General features: G+C 39.8%; 2 protein-coding genes across 3 annotated transcripts; one reads left to right on the top strand and one right to left on the bottom strand.

Annotated features, from left to right (window-relative positions):
* Positions 1-354: 354 nt before the first annotated feature.
* On the top strand, positions 355-5,206 carry TK1 (thymidine kinase 1). 2 transcript variants are annotated; one of them, XM_087924914.1, is made up of 7 exons: positions 355-691; positions 842-873; positions 1,598-1,711; positions 2,888-2,981; positions 3,868-3,957; positions 4,040-4,159; positions 4,273-5,206. In XM_087924914.1, exons 1-7 carry the CDS (start codon positions 626-628, stop codon positions 4,456-4,458), a joined length of 702 nt encoding a protein of 233 aa, XP_087781040.1. In that variant the 5' UTR covers positions 355-625; the 3' UTR covers positions 4,459-5,206. The 2 variants fall into 2 exon arrangements, with proteins under 2 accessions (XP_087781040.1, XP_087781041.1); XM_087924915.1 differs by lacking the exon at positions 842-873 and having other exon boundaries at positions 567-691.
* A 1,502-nt stretch (positions 5,207-6,708) lies between these two features.
* Positions 6,709-11,237, bottom strand: SYNGR2 (synaptogyrin 2). Its single transcript, XM_026701828.2, has 4 exons — positions 11,110-11,237; positions 9,318-9,555; positions 7,975-8,114; positions 6,709-7,497 (listed from the first exon to the last, which is right to left on the bottom strand). The coding sequence occupies exons 1-4, from the start codon at positions 11,212-11,214 to the stop codon at positions 7,300-7,302; spliced, it is 681 nt and encodes a 226-aa protein (XP_026557613.1). The 5' UTR covers positions 11,215-11,237; the 3' UTR covers positions 6,709-7,299.
* Positions 11,238-16,616: the final 5,379 nt, after the last annotated feature.

Genomic DNA, 16,616 nt, shown 5'->3' with positions numbered 1-16,616 from the left:
AGCAATACGTTTCTGCCAGTTAATTCTTTCCAGTTCAGTTCTGTGACATTGAATTTCCTGAATGGAAACTTCTCTGAATGAGTTTGTACATCCTCAGTTCCTAAAGAAGCATCATGTCCCATACCGACAACCCTTCCTCAAATTAATGCTCTCCAAATTTTGTGACAAAAGCAGTTGAAAATCTCAGGTTATGGATTAGACAACAGGCTGGGGAGGTTGAATGAGTTTGCTTTGCCGACAGAAAAGATTCCTTTAAAAGGAGAGATTTTGCAACAAAAGAAGGCGGCGCTCAGCTAGAAAAGCAAGCAGAACATTAACAGCTGTAATCAAATCCCGAGATATCCTTCTTCCCTTCCCCCTCTGGCTTGCTTCTTTAGAGCAAGTTGGAAGTTCCTTATAAGTCCTCTAGCAGGAATGTCTATAAGCACTTTTAAAGAAAAAAGACATGGCCCGCCTTGTTCGCGATTGGCCGAAAAGTTCTTTCTTCTTCTTCTTCTTCCTCATGATTTGCTGACTGGTGGGAACCGTCCCGATTGGTCAGCTACTCTAAATCGCGCTCGCGCCTAGGGAAAAAAAAAAGGCGCCTTTCTTGGAGCAGAGCAGCCGGCGGGACCCGGTCGGAACCATGAGTTACATGATGATGCCGAGAGTGCAACCAGGATCCCCGCAGAAGGCCCGCGGCCAGATACAGGTACACGGCAGGACGATCCACTTTGGAAAGATGGCATTAGAGATTTTAGGATGGGAAGTTTTAAAATTAGGGGGGAGAGAAGAAGTTCCACGTGGAAAGTGGGAAAACTGCTAACTATTCATTTCCCCCCCCCTCCTCCTCTTCTGACAGGTCATCTTTGGACCCATGTTCTCTGGAAAAAGGTATGAGGGCATTAAAATAGTTAGCACTGGCTGAGATGACTAGAAAAGAAGGCGGGAGCTTGAAGTGAAATAAAGAGGAACCTGCAGAGGAGCAAGACAGTCTGCAGGCCTGGTTATATTCAGCTAGGCCCATGCTTCTCCTTAACTCAGTAGATCAGGAATTAAAAGTATGGCTGAGATCATTTTAGCCATGAAAGCCAACCGGGTGACTTTGAGCCAGTCAGTCTCTCTCTGTCCAATCCACCTCACAGGGTTCTTGTTGTGGGGAAAATTGAGTTATTTGTAAAAATAATAAAAGCCGGATATAAATAAATATAAATAAAGAATAGATTACACATGTATTACAACATATAGAAGAGTAGCACTGTTTTATTCTTTGAAACTTTGACTAAGAATTTTACAAGTTTTAAGCTTTAATATAATTTTAATACCATGCTGGAGAAGGCTGCAATAAGCAGGGGGCAAAAAGTAACTACCATTTTTTCCTGTTTCTGATAATCCAGTATCTAAATTGGAAATGGTATAGGTTTGGTATCTTGAGGGAGTATATTAACCACGGGCTTAGATGCTCAATTACTTTGAAGTTATGTGGCCAAATTATTAAAATTGAGATTTTGGGTAGTGCAAGAAGTTTTGATCCATGATAGAATAAAAAAGATTTTACTTTTTGAGTACTTCAGTTTTTTTCTGCATTTGCCACAACGGAATCTTAATTCTTTTTTAGCACTGAACTGATGCGCCGAGTCCGTCGATTTCAAATCGCACAGTATAAATGTCTACTAATCAAGTATGCGAAAGACACACGCTATTGCGTCAGTGGGGTCTCCACACATGACAGGTGAAAATATACTATGAGCAAAGTAAATCAATAGCTTATCACTTGGAGAAAACACTTAGCAGAGATACACTTTTTGGTTCAGGAAAACAGTTCATATGTGTCCTGTAATATTGCTTGTGGATTTGGTTTTATCACCTTCAAGAAACTGCAATTAGTGGTATTGCCTCAGCATACAATATATCTGACACACTTTTTTGGCCTTAAATATTGTACAGTGAAGCTTCATATAAGTCTCAACATGAGCTTTTAGAGAATTAGAAAAAGAATTTACAGATTATGACAGACAAGCACATAAAATTATTAATACATGAAAAGGCATTGTTTCACAAAAATAAGGCAAGTTCATCTCCTTATATAGTAACATTCCCAATATTTGTAACTATTTTACTATACCTATATATTACACTTATACACAGCTCAATGTTTCTTAAAAAATACAAATTAGAAATGGGTCCTGTCACTTTGGAGGGAGAAAACAAAATTGCAAGAGTATTATAAAAGGTTTTGTTAGTTAAATGTTAGCGCAATCTAGAGCCCTTAACTGTGTGCAGTTATGTTTTCATCACAAAATCATTCTTCTGAGGAAAATCACGCTAAACCCTTATGATTCAATCTTATTATTGTAACAGAATACACCTCTTTATATAACTTTAGTTCTTTTGAAAGTTAAATAAGCTAAAATTGTGATCCCCTAATTTATTATCTTGCTTGAGCCTTTCAAAACTTCAAATTTTATTTTTTCACAAAATGTCATCTATTTTCCATATAGACAATTGCAAAAGGGTAAAAACATTTTTCTATATCTTTTATTTGAATCTCTTCATTAACATTTTTGCTTTTAGAGGGTTGCTATCTGTCTTTAAGAGGATCTGCAGGCTTTGGTATTTGGGAATAGTTACCCCTAAATAAATTTTAACCTGCTGCAGATACTTACCTTATCAGCAGAAACTTATGAGGGAGAGATGAAACCTAGAACTAAAGAGAAATTTCCTGACAGTGAAAACAAGCAGTGGAATGGCTTGCCTCCAGAAATTTTGGATGCTCCATCCCTGGAGGTTTTTAAGAAGAGATTGGACAGCCATTTATCTGAAATAGTGTAAGGTCTCCAGCTTGAGCAGGGGTTGGACTAGAAGACCTCCAAGGTCCCTTCCAATTCTTGATATTCTTTCTACACAGAAACACCATGGAGGCCATGTCAGCTTGTTGCCTCAAAGATGTCCAGCAGGAGGCTCTGAATTCCACTGTGATTGGCATTGATGAAGGCCAGTTTGTAAGTTTATATTACCTGAATGTTTAAATGAACTGCCAAGTACTGATAATTGTTTCTGTGCTTAATACACTTTGGTACATAATTCTATATACACTTATGTAGGGTAAGACCCATTTTGTTCATTGATATTACCTCTGAGATGTGAGGCAACAGTGATGATATGATAGATCTTTATATTCACTTGACTTGATTGTAAACATGAATGGTAAACATGATTGTAAAATACAATCCTGTGCATGGTTAGCTTGGAAAGCAAACCTCAGTAAACGGAGTAGGACTTGGTTCTTGGCAAATGGATAAAATTGTGCTATGAATACCATGTAAATGCTTCTAATGGCGTAATCTGAAAGAAATCGAAAATGCAACCAGATTTGGGAATACAAGTAGAATTTTGATCAGTTCATCTGAAAAAGAGCATCATGGGGTTAAAGAAGGGGACACACACACACACACACACACACACACACACACAACATTCAGGAGAATATAATTTTGCTCTCTTTACGTAGGAAGTGTGCAAATTTATTCTCTTGAATTGTAAAACCTAGAAATTAAGCTGAATGATAGAATTGCAACAAATAAAAGGAAATGCTTATTTAAAAGACTGTATTCCATATACAATTTCTTTTATTATTAGAGAAAGCATATATTCAGAAGTTAATTAACAAAAAAGATCAGTGGGAGGCTATGTTGTACTCCTGCTTGTGAGCTTCCTAGAGGCATCTAATGCACCAGTGGGTACAGAATGGTGAATTAAATAGATCTTATGTTCTTTGGAGATCATCGTTAATTTTATTCACAACAAAACAGCATCTTAGACATTGATTTACAAAGTTTCTAAAGGTTGGAATGAGGGAATGATTAACTTTTTAATTTTTCCAATTAGTTTCCAGATATAGTTGAGTTTTGTGAGACAATGGCCAATGCAGGGAAGACTGTCATTGTGGCAGCCCTTGATGGAACATTTCAGAGGAAGGTAAATATCTTTACATTATTCATTAAAATTTCTGGATAGTTTATGTCCCAGTTCTACAAAATATTTCATGGTTTCATTTCAGGCTTTTGGGAACATCTTACAACTAGTCCCCTTCGCAGAGAGTGTCGTGAAACTTAATGCTGTTTGTATGGAGTGTTATCATGAGGCCTCTTACACAAAAAGGTTGGGAACAGAGAAAGAGGTAAGACTCTAATAAAAGCTCTCCCTTTCTTTAAAACTGTTGATTGTGAGAGATATTGCCTGCTGTAGGTTGATAACAACAAAACCTTTTATTTTTAAATTTCATCCTCTTAGGTGGAAGTAATAGGAGGGGCAGATAAATATCATTCAGTCTGCCGGGTCTGTTATTTCAAGAATCGACAACAGTTGGTATCTGAAAACAAAGAGAACCTACTATGTGGGAATAAGCCCCTGGATATTAGTACCTCCAGGAAAGTCTTGGTTACCCATCAGATCATGCCATGGAATCCATCTAATTGAACAATGGAAGCAAGTGATCTGATTCCCAGGTGGATTTAAAGAAACACTTTCTTGTCCTTCCTTCTAGCTTTGTATTGTTAAATTAATGTCCCTCCCACACAACAGAGTTGTTTTTATAAGCAGCAACAAGGCTTGAGAACATTATAACATGCTATGAATAAGGATGTTCTATATTGAGAACTGCACTGGTTTCTTATGTCTCTAGAGGGAAGATTTTGTAATATCATTAGTGGCATTTCCTCTTGCACAAAATTTCCCCAAACTGTTTAATTCAGAGTTTTAACTGCCATAATGGCTAAAGTAAATGTACTAACAGCAAGTTGCACTATGAAACTGGAACATTATTTTTCTAAATCCATCAAATTGGGGTTTGGGGGAAGGGGAATTCTTACTATATTCAATAGGCAATTAATTTACAGGCTGTTGGGCTTTAAAGACTGAACAGGTTAACTGAACAAAATGTATTTTTATTTGGTGGTGTGTGTATCTGCTTGTAAATAAAGACCTGGACTTACAAAGAAAAAGGCCCCTTTTCCAGCCTTTATAATTAACACAATAAAGGGCTTTTCTTTTAACCTTCCTAGATAGACACTTGACATCTTACACTGACTTAAATATATTCTACTTTTGCTTGTTTAATTTATTAAACTGGCTACTAATGTGTCAGTAGTTGTTTTAAGTATTATATTCCTGTTTTATATTTTCTAGCATACTGTGTAACATTCTGATTTTATTGCAGCTATGAGTATCTGCATTTCCTCTTTTTGAGTAAATGTAATCTTTTTACACTGAAAACACCCCGTGTCTTGCTTCTGTTGCTTCTGTTAGGAGCAGAAGAAGGAACCTCTAGTGGAAACTGAACGGTTGGTTTTAATCAATGATGCAGTGAATAAAATTAATCTTTAAAAGTTTAATGTGTAGGACTTAGTACTACCAGTTCATCTTAAGAATATTTAACTTCAGTGACAAGAATTTTATTACTGGTTTAAAATGTATTCTAGAGTTACCCTGCCCCTTTGTTAATGCCTGTTGATATTAGGACAATATAATGCCTGTTATAAGTAAAGCTCTTAAATCATTAATCAGGAAATGGCTATATGCATGACATTCTTTGAAGGGAAATTACAGCTGAAAATGCTAAGATAGTTTTCTCTGGGACACTTAAAAATAATTACTGCCAATAATTTTACCCTAGTTATTCCTAAACAGTATAGATGATCTTCACACAAAAGCTATATAACTTTTTTTTTCAGACAAAAAGCAGGCAATAAAGGCTAGCCTAAAAGGATTCATGTTTTTTAAAAATTCCACTGCTGTCCATATGCTAGCTAGACAATACACCCTTGCCTAGTCATTAATCTTTCTGTACAATAAAGTATTTGTCCACTCTCCTAAAATTATAGGACACATCAAAATCCACATGTTGTAAGGGATGCATATAATTTGACTTCTACTATGTATGGCAAAAGATTTACAACACTTCAAAGCCCCAAGATTGCAACATTTGCCTGGAGTTTCCCAAAACTTGCAATTAGAAAACAGCAGTGTTAACAGCCACAGGCTATGGATACAAAAAAGCCATTCTCTTGAAATACTTGTTAATGAAGATGTATAAAACATTGTGTGCAGAACAGTCTCTGCTGATCTCTTCCTGAACTGAAATACATCAATTTTGAATGTTTTGGTCTGCATACAGACTAAAATGGGGGTCTCTTTTGTTCCAGTAGTGGAGGTTTGAGATAGGGCAAGAGTGGTACCAAATGCAGAGGCTGGCAGTCACAGCAGGGAGGAAAGGAAGGTACTCTGAAGATTGGGGATAGGCTCTGCTGTGCTTTTGGAGCAGGGACTGCGTGGGAAGATGAGGGTCAGTGAGGTAATGGGGTATGCTATGCTTTGGCATTGGCTGTTGTTGAAGGCCTATTCACCCAAAAAACCTGATTTGAGTTTGATCAAAAGGCAGTATTGCAGCTATTGTTTTTGAGCTCTTCTAGATGCAAAGTGTGATGGCTTCAAAGCAGCGTATTTTCCCCTTCACACACATTCCTATTTGTTAGTGATTCAGGAAAGGTAAGGAGAATAAAATTTGTAAGAGTGAGTTTTGCCTTTGGTACATCATTGAAAACTGGTAGGTCTCTATAAAATACTTAAAACAGGTCTCACAATTCTTCATGGAACCAAGTCCTTCCCACTTTTAAACCAAAGAAAAGGCATGATATGATAAATTCAATTGAATCACTAATGCAATGCGTCTAAAGCTTTATCTAGAAATGCTTTTAATTGGTTTTGGTATCAGCAACTGAAATGATAGAAAGCACTGCACAGGCATTTCTCAGTCTGGAAGGGTAGCACCACAGCCATAGGAACTCCAGACCCATTGGAGGTCTGGAATGGTCAAGATGAACAAGCACACCAAGGCACAGATGTAACAGCATTAGGCATATAGCAGTAGTAAGGATCCCACTGGGTCATATCCAGTAGAAGTAGTTTTCCTCAGTTGCAAAATGCCTCTAGCTTAATTTCCAGCAAGCAGCTTAAGTTAGCTGCAGCAGTAGTAAGACCAAGTAGTCAATACCATTTCAGCAATTAATATGCCTTGCAAGTCACACTACAAGCTTCCTGTACCCACAAAAGAAAGAGGGTTGTTTTTTTTCAAGAAGCAAGTTTTGAAAATAGTTGAAAACAATAGACTATCCCAGAACCCATTACATATACAGGCACAACCTACAATCTTGGTTGTAACATCCTCACAATTTCACAGTAGACATAGTCCCCACCCCGAGAAATGAATACATAGCACTAATGTACTATTCCCTGCCAGATGCTTTGAACAGTGAGTAGCAATCAATACACAGGTGGAGGCTGGTAGCCCTCGGAGTTCTCTCCAGTGCGAGTGAAGGGTGGCTGCTGGTAGCTCTCATGACTGGCATTGGGGTAACTGGAGTATGGGGGTGTTGGACCTGGAGCTGGGTCGATGTAACTTTGGTCAAAATCTTGGACACCCATACGGTAACGCTGAAGGGCGAAGGCAATCAGGAGTCCCTATGGAGAGGAACAGTTAAATGCAACAGTAGGAATCTGCCCACAAAAGATTTGCTTGCCAGAGAACAAATATCCTCTGCAACACTCAGCACAGTGTTCTATGAATATGCCATCCCCTTAATTAATTTAATCACACTGCAGCTTAAGGAATCAAACTGAAAAAGTTACTTCTTGAGTCAGTTCTATTGTAAAAGGTGCCTGGATGCATTTCCCTGGGATTCCTTCCATCAGTGTTTTTACAGCCTTTCTATATAAAAGAGAATAAATTCCATGTTCCTCAGGCAATTAGAAGGCTGGGTTAATGACAATAAGATTTGAATCATCCTGATTTTGGATTGAGGTCCCTTTAATGAAATAGCAAAAGAATCACAATTTCATATCCTGTTTGCCAACCAGGCAAAATAAGGCTTAAATCTCCCTAGGCTGACAATGTTCATCACTGGTCTTTCTTGAGACAGGAAGAAACTCTTTACTCACCCATGAAAAAATGGAGAAGAAACTGAAGGCAATTGATGCACGGGCAGAATCAGCCCCAATTAATACATCTCCAGGCTTCACTGATGACCACTGGTTTGTCAGCACACAGAATCCAATAAACCACAAAAAGGTCCAAAGAGCTAGACAGAAGACAAGAGAACACATCCTTATAGATTACATGATAGTATGACAGTAACATTTTAGCTATAGTTATGAAAAGTAATGTACAGTATGGTACATTAATCCTGACATTCTGGAAGAGAAAGCGGTGGTGGCACAGTGGTTAGAATGCAGTACTGCAGGCTATTTCTGCTGATTGCCAGCAGTTCAGCAAGTTTGAATCTGACTGGTTCAAGGTTGACTCAGCCTTCCATCTTTCCGAGGTCAGTAAAATGAGGACCCAGATTGTTGGGGACAATATATTTGCACTGTAAACAGCTTAGAGGGCTATAAAACACTATGAAGCGGTATATAAGTCTAAGTGATATTGCTATTCTTTGGGGGGGGTGATTCAAATCAGCACTGGCCACTTTAGACAAATGGTCTAGAGCATGGGCAGGCTTCATTCTAACTTTGTAATAGGCATTAGGCAACACAATACCCTTCAAACACTTTGAACAATATCCCAGTGTTCCTGATCATTGGTAATGATGACAGAGACAGGAGAATTGTAGTCCAATACATTTTGAAGGACTGCTTGTTCAACGACTGAAGTTACTATGGGACTAAAGGAAATTTCTGGCCACTTGTTCATGTTACAGCCATTATAGCATCCACATGATCATGATCCAGGTGCTTGGTAACCCACATTTATGATGGTTGCAGTGCACATCAGTCAATCACATGACTGCCATTTGCAACCCTCATGGTCAACTTCTGACAATCAATGGGGAAGCCTGCAGGAAATTGAAAATTAGTCAAGTGACATTGCATTTAACTGGGTTATGTGCTTCAGGATTGCAATCACATGACTATGCTTAGTGATGGAATTGCAGGTCCCAGTTGCAGTCAGTAAGTGAAGACTACCAGTAGTGACTATTCAGAGCATAAGACCCAAGCTTAAACCAGAGAACAGACTCCAATTCTATGGTTTCTTATCAGCAATTATCCTCATGAAGAAGCACCAGAATGAGGTCCCCTCCCTTAAAGCCACTATGCCCCTTCACAAAGCAAACCTTAGAGGGCATCATTCCAAAAGATCTGAACAATTACATTCATGCACAGGGGAATAGGAGCCAAAAGGGAAAATGCTATCCCAACTCTGGAAGAGGAAAAAAAACATGGACAGAACTCAGCTGTTCTCCCCAGAGTCCTGTTTGAGTTCACATCTCCCAGAAACCTACCTGAGAAGGCTAAGTCGGCCATAACGAGGTACTTGCGATCAGTGGCACTGCTAATCTGGGGGAAGTAGATGTCGACCATAAAGAAAAATATACAAGCCAGGAAGGCAACCACACCAATGCCGATACCATAACGACAGGCGTCCTCGCTATGATTAAAGATGCAGTAAAGATTACTCCCTGACATCTGGTTGGTGTAACCTTCCCCAATGATGCAGGAGAAAACAATGAGTGCAAATATCTGCAAAAATAATAAAAAAAGAAGGGGAAAAGATCAATGCTAACACTTCCCAGGGAAATCCCATAATAACCATTTATCAAATTACAGATCCTGTCAAGTTTTGAACTCAAATACTCATTCCTGGCACTATTCTAGGGCAAGAAGCCAATATATGCACACTTTATTGGCATGCTGCCCAATCCCCAAAGACTAGGTTGGTTAACATCATAAAACAAAACTTTGATAAAAGTAACAAAACAAAGTATGATGGCCCAACAATAAACCTTCATAATCAGCTAGCTCTGGTGTTCAGGCAATAGCCCTGCCCAAGAGGAATTCCCCATTCACTGTTCACAAAAATGTCCTCACTTTTCCCTCCACAAACACAAGAAACTCTACCTTAAAAGGTTTGCAGGTTCCTGCTAATGGACCGGAAATAGGCTCTTACAGACCGAATGCCCTCACAGGTAATCAAGCACAGCCCTCAAGCAGGTGCTTCTCAAACCCAAATCAGCACAGCAGTCTGTTTGTGTGCCTGCCTGACTTGCTTTGGCAATTTTTACAATGTTTGGAGACAAGGACAAAAGCTTCTAGAAGTTTTTTTTTTTTTGAAAGCCACGGAATATATTACTTTAAAAAATACAAATTTCCCAGGATTTCAGGCTACCCTCTTAAAAGAAAGTTGAAAGTCAACAAGAGAGCTGGCAGCTACTTCCGTGTTTTGGCTAAGAAAACCAGAGGGACGGGTGGAGCTCGACTTTGTCTGTCTACTACGGTGGCTGGACTGTATTTCCCTAAGTCTCCAGGAGCAGTGGCATTTTGCCGCGTTCGTTGCAAGGCAGGGCTGGGTGCTTCAAAGCCGAGGGAGAGCAGAGCCATGACCGTGCTCGTTTGCTGCTCCTATTCTCGTTCCCTTGCAAGGAAGCCAGGCCAGCCCCCTCGCGCCGCCCGTGGCCCATCAGCTGACCTCCCTATGGCTAGGCTGCCGCACAAACAACCCTCGCTACTAACGGAGGGCTTTTCTCTGGCCGAACCGAAGCAAAGCACCGACCCTCCGTCCCCTCCTCAGGGACCTGCCCGGCGAGCGTCAAAACACCCGCCTCGAGTTTGCAACGCCAAGGGCGAGAGTTGATCCCAGCCCGACCTGAATCGGCCGTTACTTTTCCCAAGCGGCTCAGCGCCGCCGGGATTTTGGAGAAGCGAAACACCGGAGGGAGAGCACCCGCCCTGGGTTAAAGCAGTTAATTCTCTCCGCTGTGGGACCCTCCGCTCTAACAGCGTTGCATCGTAACTCTGCACTGCTCCGGCTATTTCTAGGAGGTAGTGGTCCCAGACCAGGTACGCAATAAGTAAGCAGGAACACTCCTCTAGTGGTTCCACTTCGGTGCTGCCGGAACACCTAAGCTACCGGCACTCCGGCCACGTCACACGCCCTCGTCCATACCCTAAGCGAGGGCAGGTGAGAGCCCGCGAGAGGGGCGGAAAAGAGAAGAAGCGAATCGGTCTCCGGTAACCTCGAGCCCGCTGGTGGTTTCAAGCTTCTCCCGGGACTCGGGACCAACTTCAGCCACTCACCGCACTGAAAATGCGTGCAATGACCTGTGGCTGCTGCAAGAAATGCCACAGGTCAAACGTGCCTCCCGCTTTCGCGGCTCCGTAGGCGCCTCCGCCGCTCTCCATAACTCTCTGACGCTGCTTTCCGCGACTGTCCCAGCCTAGAAACTCCCTATGGCCGCCTCGCCCCAAACTTGTGTTTGAGCGTTCACGAGCTCCGCCCCCTGGGGAGGAGACCCTGCCCGGGACCGCGGAAGCGCGAGGAGCCGCGTGCTGGTTAAGAGAAAGCGGAATCGAGGCTTCTGTTCCTGCTCGCCTCAAAAGCGACTCGCTTTCTCCTCCTCCCTTACTAAGGAGGGAAGCGCGCGTGTGTGTGATGAGGCTTTACCTATTGGACTGCTTTCTCGGTAGTGTGATTCAGGTTTGGGCCTTTTTGGAAACGTGATGAAGCCTGAGCTAGATGGAGTAAGAAAATGAACTTGAAATACATTATTGAAAGTTAATGATTGTAAAGCTAAGGATAATAGAATAAGCGACATATGTGATATAACATATTAATAAAAATGATTATAAATATATACAAGTTAAATATAATATTTTGTGCATGAAGAAATATGTATTCAACTGACACACTGGAAAAGAAAGGTTTTATGTTCGTTTTTTGTTATGATAAAAATAAAATTTATTTTAAAAAATTTAAAAAAAAATAAAGGAAAGGTGATGAAGCCACATAACTCTGGTGGGGGGGGGGAGACAATAGCTTAAAAATAAGGGGAAAAAATAGCTTCTCATTCAGTCTCCTGAATTCGGACAAATTTCTAAATGGCATCTAGGAAAGTATAATCGCTATAGGAGCGATGATTCGACTATCAGAGAAAGCAAAATATCCATTGTCGTAACATTAAGATTTTTTAAAAAATTAAGCGAATTTAATGTAATGCCCACATGGTATCCCAGCTCTGCAAGATACACAGTAAGCCAGCAGGTTTCTAGATACAATTTAAGATAGTAACTATTACCTATAAATCCCTATTTGGCATAGGGCTACCATTTGAAGGACCATTTGCCTCAGGATTTCTGTCCATCCTGTATGGTCTGGCAGGGTGGACATGCTCAAAAGCCTCTCAGTTAAACAGTGTCGTCTTCTGAAGCTGGAAAACGTGTTTTATCTGAGTGGAACGTTCCCTCTGGAATTAGGTCCACCCCAGATCCCTCCTGCTCCCACCCTGAAGACTTTTTGGAAGCCCTTGAAAAACCTATCGTTAAAGTAGGATTGTGACATTTTATGTTGGCTTTGTTGTTTAGATTGCCCTCACATAATTACTTTGTAGTTAACTTTTGCGCTGCTCTGGTCATTTTTTTTATATTGTTTTTGTATTATTCTGTTGTGAACTGCTTAGAGGCAGTTGGAGTTGAGCAGCACTCATATTGAATAAATTATGTTCTATAGTTGAACAGCGATCAGGATACAGGCTAAGAATAGTTCCTCTTTCTCTGAAGCATGTACTGTGTTCAGAGATGCAGAATTTTCAGCAAAACCTATCAGGGTCTGAATGACATAACTCAGATCAAGGGCTTAGGACATCGGCTCCCTTTATGAAAAAAGAAAATGAATCAATTCTTATTGAAGACATTTTCTTTAATATTAAATGCAACAAAGGGAAAATACTGAGCAGTAGCAAGTAGTTTAATCCTGAGCAATAATAACACATTTAATCTCACAAGATACATTTATCTCAATTTCTAATGTTATCTAATATGAAATAGACTGATTTTTCCAAGCTCCACCCAAATGGTTTTGATCCACTTGAACTAAATTGTATAGTTTATGGCCTTCCTATAGTTTATGACCTTCCTATAGTTTATGGCATCCAACCCTCACAAACATGCCCTGGCATATTTTTTCTGCCATGTTCCTATGATGTAGCTTTCATCATGGCTCCTTTTCATGAGTCACCCTTAGCTATTCTAGTATTGAAACAATGTTCTCTTTACCAATGATACTGTTGAAGGCCACCTTAAGGTATCTAAAAGTTGTTAGCCTTTGGTTCTCATCAAAGCTGTTAGCCTTTGGTTCTCTGTTAACCTTAGACGGAAATCAGGCCTGCAGTGACTTGAAACAAAAGTTTCAGAGGCAAAATAAAGATCAGCAATGAAGACCACAAATTTAGGTGTTGTTTTCTATTCCCACCAACTCAATAGCAGGGGAAGTCCTGAATCTTGTTGGAATCAGTTTAGAGTTCAAACTATTGCAACTCATTCAGTGTTTTAGATCCATTATGATTATGCAGGAGTTTAGAAATCTAATACATGTGATTCATTAAATAAAACACCTATCGGGAGTTTGTGTTATGTGTTTCATAAATATGATGCAGTGGATCAAAGAGTTAGTTTGTGCTCTGGTCAATAATCTTCCATCCTCATGTTTGTGGATCATTTTCTACCTTCCCTAGTCCAGATATTGTACTTTAATAGTAATAATAATAATAATAATAATAATAATAATAATAATAATAATACTTTATTTGCAGTCACAGACCAAAACACAAGTACAACAAAAGAACATGGGAAAATTAATCATGAACAATTGGTCACCAAGAACTTGACTAAGGGGAATTACAGCGTTCTCCTCAGCTCTTTAAAAAAATGTAGAAACCTGAGAAGTGATGTATGAAGACCCATCCCCTAGACAATATAAGAACAAATTACTAACATTGGGTCTACAAGGATCTGTTTCAAGGAGAGACGGTAACTTAGATCTGCCTGCGTTATACATAGGGCAATATAAAAGGACATGCTTCACAGTTTCAGCCTCAGCTCTGCCACAGGGGCATAGCCGCTCATTAATCAGGAGCCTATTAGACATATTCTATTTTGTGGGTTCTGCTCTCCTCAGAAGAAAATACATTTTCTTGCTTGATCATCCTGTAGCTCTCCTATCAGCTTCTCCTATGTTCCTTTTTCTCAGGGATCTTTTACACCAAGTTTAGGGGAATTCCATCAGAACTCTACTTTTCATCACTAAATATCTCTTTCTTAGGCACACAAAATTCACATTAACAAGGAAAAAAATGAATCATTAAACCATTATACAGTATTAAATACATGTCAAAACAAAACATCTTCCCATCATAGGTATCACCAATTCCATAGTGGATATTAATGCATCTCATCCAACATCCTTCTGCAAAATTACAGGATTGCTCACAGTACATGTTGCCTCTTGAGAGTCTGTATTCTCCTGTGTCTGAGAAATGTAAACCGCAAAGACAATGCTGGGAGAGGCAAAAGAGAAATTGTCACACTGATGCCAGTAGTTACTGTATTCTTTTTTTTTTTACTTCCTTCACTGAACGGATAGTGAAATGAAAGAGTTTAAGGATAAGGCATGAAAAAAATAAATTTTAGAGATGCTCAAGACTAAAGTGAAAAAAGCAGTTAGTATTAGAAAAATTACAGTTATAATTTAACAACAACAAAAAAACAACAACCAGACTCCCTCACCAGTTGCAGCTTACAAGGTAGAACTATGCCTTGACAACACCAGTCATCTTCCTTAGCTCATGACGTAGCCCTGTGCATGAATGATGGCAATACTATGTGTACTGGTAAAAAAGCCAATATATCCCAACATAACATTATGGTACAGGTAGTCCTCAATTTACAACCATTCATATATTGACTCTTAAGGCATTAAAAAAATGTGACTTATGACCATTGTTCACACTTATGACCCTTGCAGCATCCCCGTCAGAGGTGGTATTCAGCCAGTTCTGACAGGTTCTGGAGAACCGGTAGTGGAAATTAAATAGTTTGGAGAACTGGTAAATACCACCTCTGGTTGGCCTCGCCCCCACCTATTCTCTGCCTCCCAAGTCCCAGCTGATGGCTGGGTCTTCATTTGTTGCCCTGAACAGGAGAACAGAGCTGGAAAGCAGGTTAGTGGGGTGGGGTGGGGTGGGGTGGGAATGGAGATTTTGCAGTATCCTTCCCCGTCACACCCGCCAAGCCATACCCACCAAGCAACGCCCATAGAATCAGTAGTAAAAAAAAATGCATACCACTATTGATCCCCGTGGTCCTATGATCAACATTCAGAAGCTTGGTAGCTGGTATGCATTTATGATGGCTTCTTTTTGTGACTGCCATATAATCCCACACTCTTCAAAGCACTGCTTTGGAACTCCATCTAAAGTACTGTGTAGCTTGACATGTTCATTACTATAAAAGAGCATTTTCTTATCTGGTTGCAAAGTAGAATCGGTGGTGGTGGGAAATGTTGCTATTTTAAAGGCATGAAAATCTTTATCTGAACATAAGGATTCCTTTGGAAGTGAGAATGATCTCCCTGATTCGTTCGTGTGTGTGTGTGTGTGTGTGTGTGTGTGTGTGCCTGTATGAGGGGGGGGAGGGAGGGAGGAAGACAGAGAGAGAGTATGAATGAACGAATGCTTTGTATGATGAAAGCCAAGAGAATGGGGCTGGATCCATAATCCATATCAACTTTATGTTCCTTTTTTATTTAGTATTTATGGCAGGTGGACATACAACAAAGCAATGGCAGAAATTGATAGATATCTGCCATTTGAATACTATATTTAAACTACTACAGTACTTTAAACATTATATGGTCCTGGAACATCCTGTTTGCCAAGTTGCTGAGCCAGTGCAGAAGCTGGATATTTAGTGCAATATTTGTCAACCTTTCCCCTTTTAAGAAGTATTGATGACCACTCCCAGAAATCCCCAGCCAGAATTCCAGGTGTTGAAATCCACACATCTTAAAATGGCCAGGATTCAGAAATACTGGCCTAGCCTCTAGACAGGGGTGAGGAAAAAATGCATACAGGGGAAGTCTAACAACTGTGGCAAATTAGGCCTGCATCTTTGTAAATGACTCATAGGTTTCTGTCACTTTCTCACATAAAACATATACTCTAATAATCTTCTACAATATTCCTGATACTGAAAGTTAGAAAACTTAAGAAAGAGATAAAAAACGAGTCCCAAAACATAAACATTAAGCTAAGATTTGACATTGGGCTACTCCAATGCCCAAACCTGATAAATATTATTGCCTATATACTGAAGTTTTAGAAAGGGACATTATCAAGAAGCTGAAGCAACTTGCCTAACTGAAAATGATGCAACCTTTCAGGCCTTCAGTTTAGAAAAGTGGCAAACAATGAGAACATAAAATTGTATGGGATGTGAAGACAGCAGGTAGACACTGCTTTAATAGTTCTGGGATTGGATTCATATGATTAAAAAGAATTATGGGAGATTCTCTCCTCCCCGCAACAAAACCCCACAACCAAATATTTCTTCACACAAAGTGCATAGTTAGACAATGAAATCTACTAAAATAAAATGTGGCAAAAGCCATAATGAAACAGCTTTAAAAAGGGCTAGCCAACTTCACATAAGATAGGTTATGTCTTATCTATATTTGTTAGTAATGATCTTAAACATTCAACCATCCAGTCACTGGAAAGACAAAGTGGGGTGGCCTTCTCATAGATATCAAG

The sequence above is a fragment of the Pseudonaja textilis genome, chromosome 2, assembly GCF_049901715.1.
Source record: "Pseudonaja textilis isolate UNSWEBS1 chromosome 2, rPseTex1.2, whole genome shotgun sequence".
Classification (NCBI taxonomy): domain Eukaryota; kingdom Metazoa; phylum Chordata; class Lepidosauria; order Squamata; family Elapidae; genus Pseudonaja; species Pseudonaja textilis.
The sequence above is the reverse complement of the archived record's forward strand: the minus strand, read 5'-3'. Positions and strand labels throughout refer to the sequence as shown.

Coding starts and splice junctions, on each gene's coding strand:
- SYNGR2 (XM_026701828.2), bottom strand. CDS start 11,214: ATGGAGAGCGGCGGAGGCGCCTACGGAGCCGCGAAAGCGGGAGGCACG. Junction 9,556..11,109: donor TTGCACGCATTTTCAGTGCG/GTGAGTGGCTGA, acceptor TTATTTTTGCAG/ATATTTGCACTCATTGTTTT. Junction 7,498..7,974: donor TCTTCTCCATTTTTTCATGG/GTGAGTAAAGAG, acceptor TCCTCTCCATAG/GGACTCCTGATTGCCTTCGC.
- TK1 (XM_087924914.1), top strand. CDS start 626: ATGAGTTACATGATGATGCCGAGAGTGCAACCAGGATCCCCGCAGAAG. Junction 692..841: donor AGGCCCGCGGCCAGATACAG/GTACACGGCAGG, acceptor CTCTTCTGACAG/GTCATCTTTGGACCCATGTT. Junction 2,982..3,867: donor GCATTGATGAAGGCCAGTTT/GTAAGTTTATAT, acceptor TTTTCCAATTAG/TTTCCAGATATAGTTGAGTT.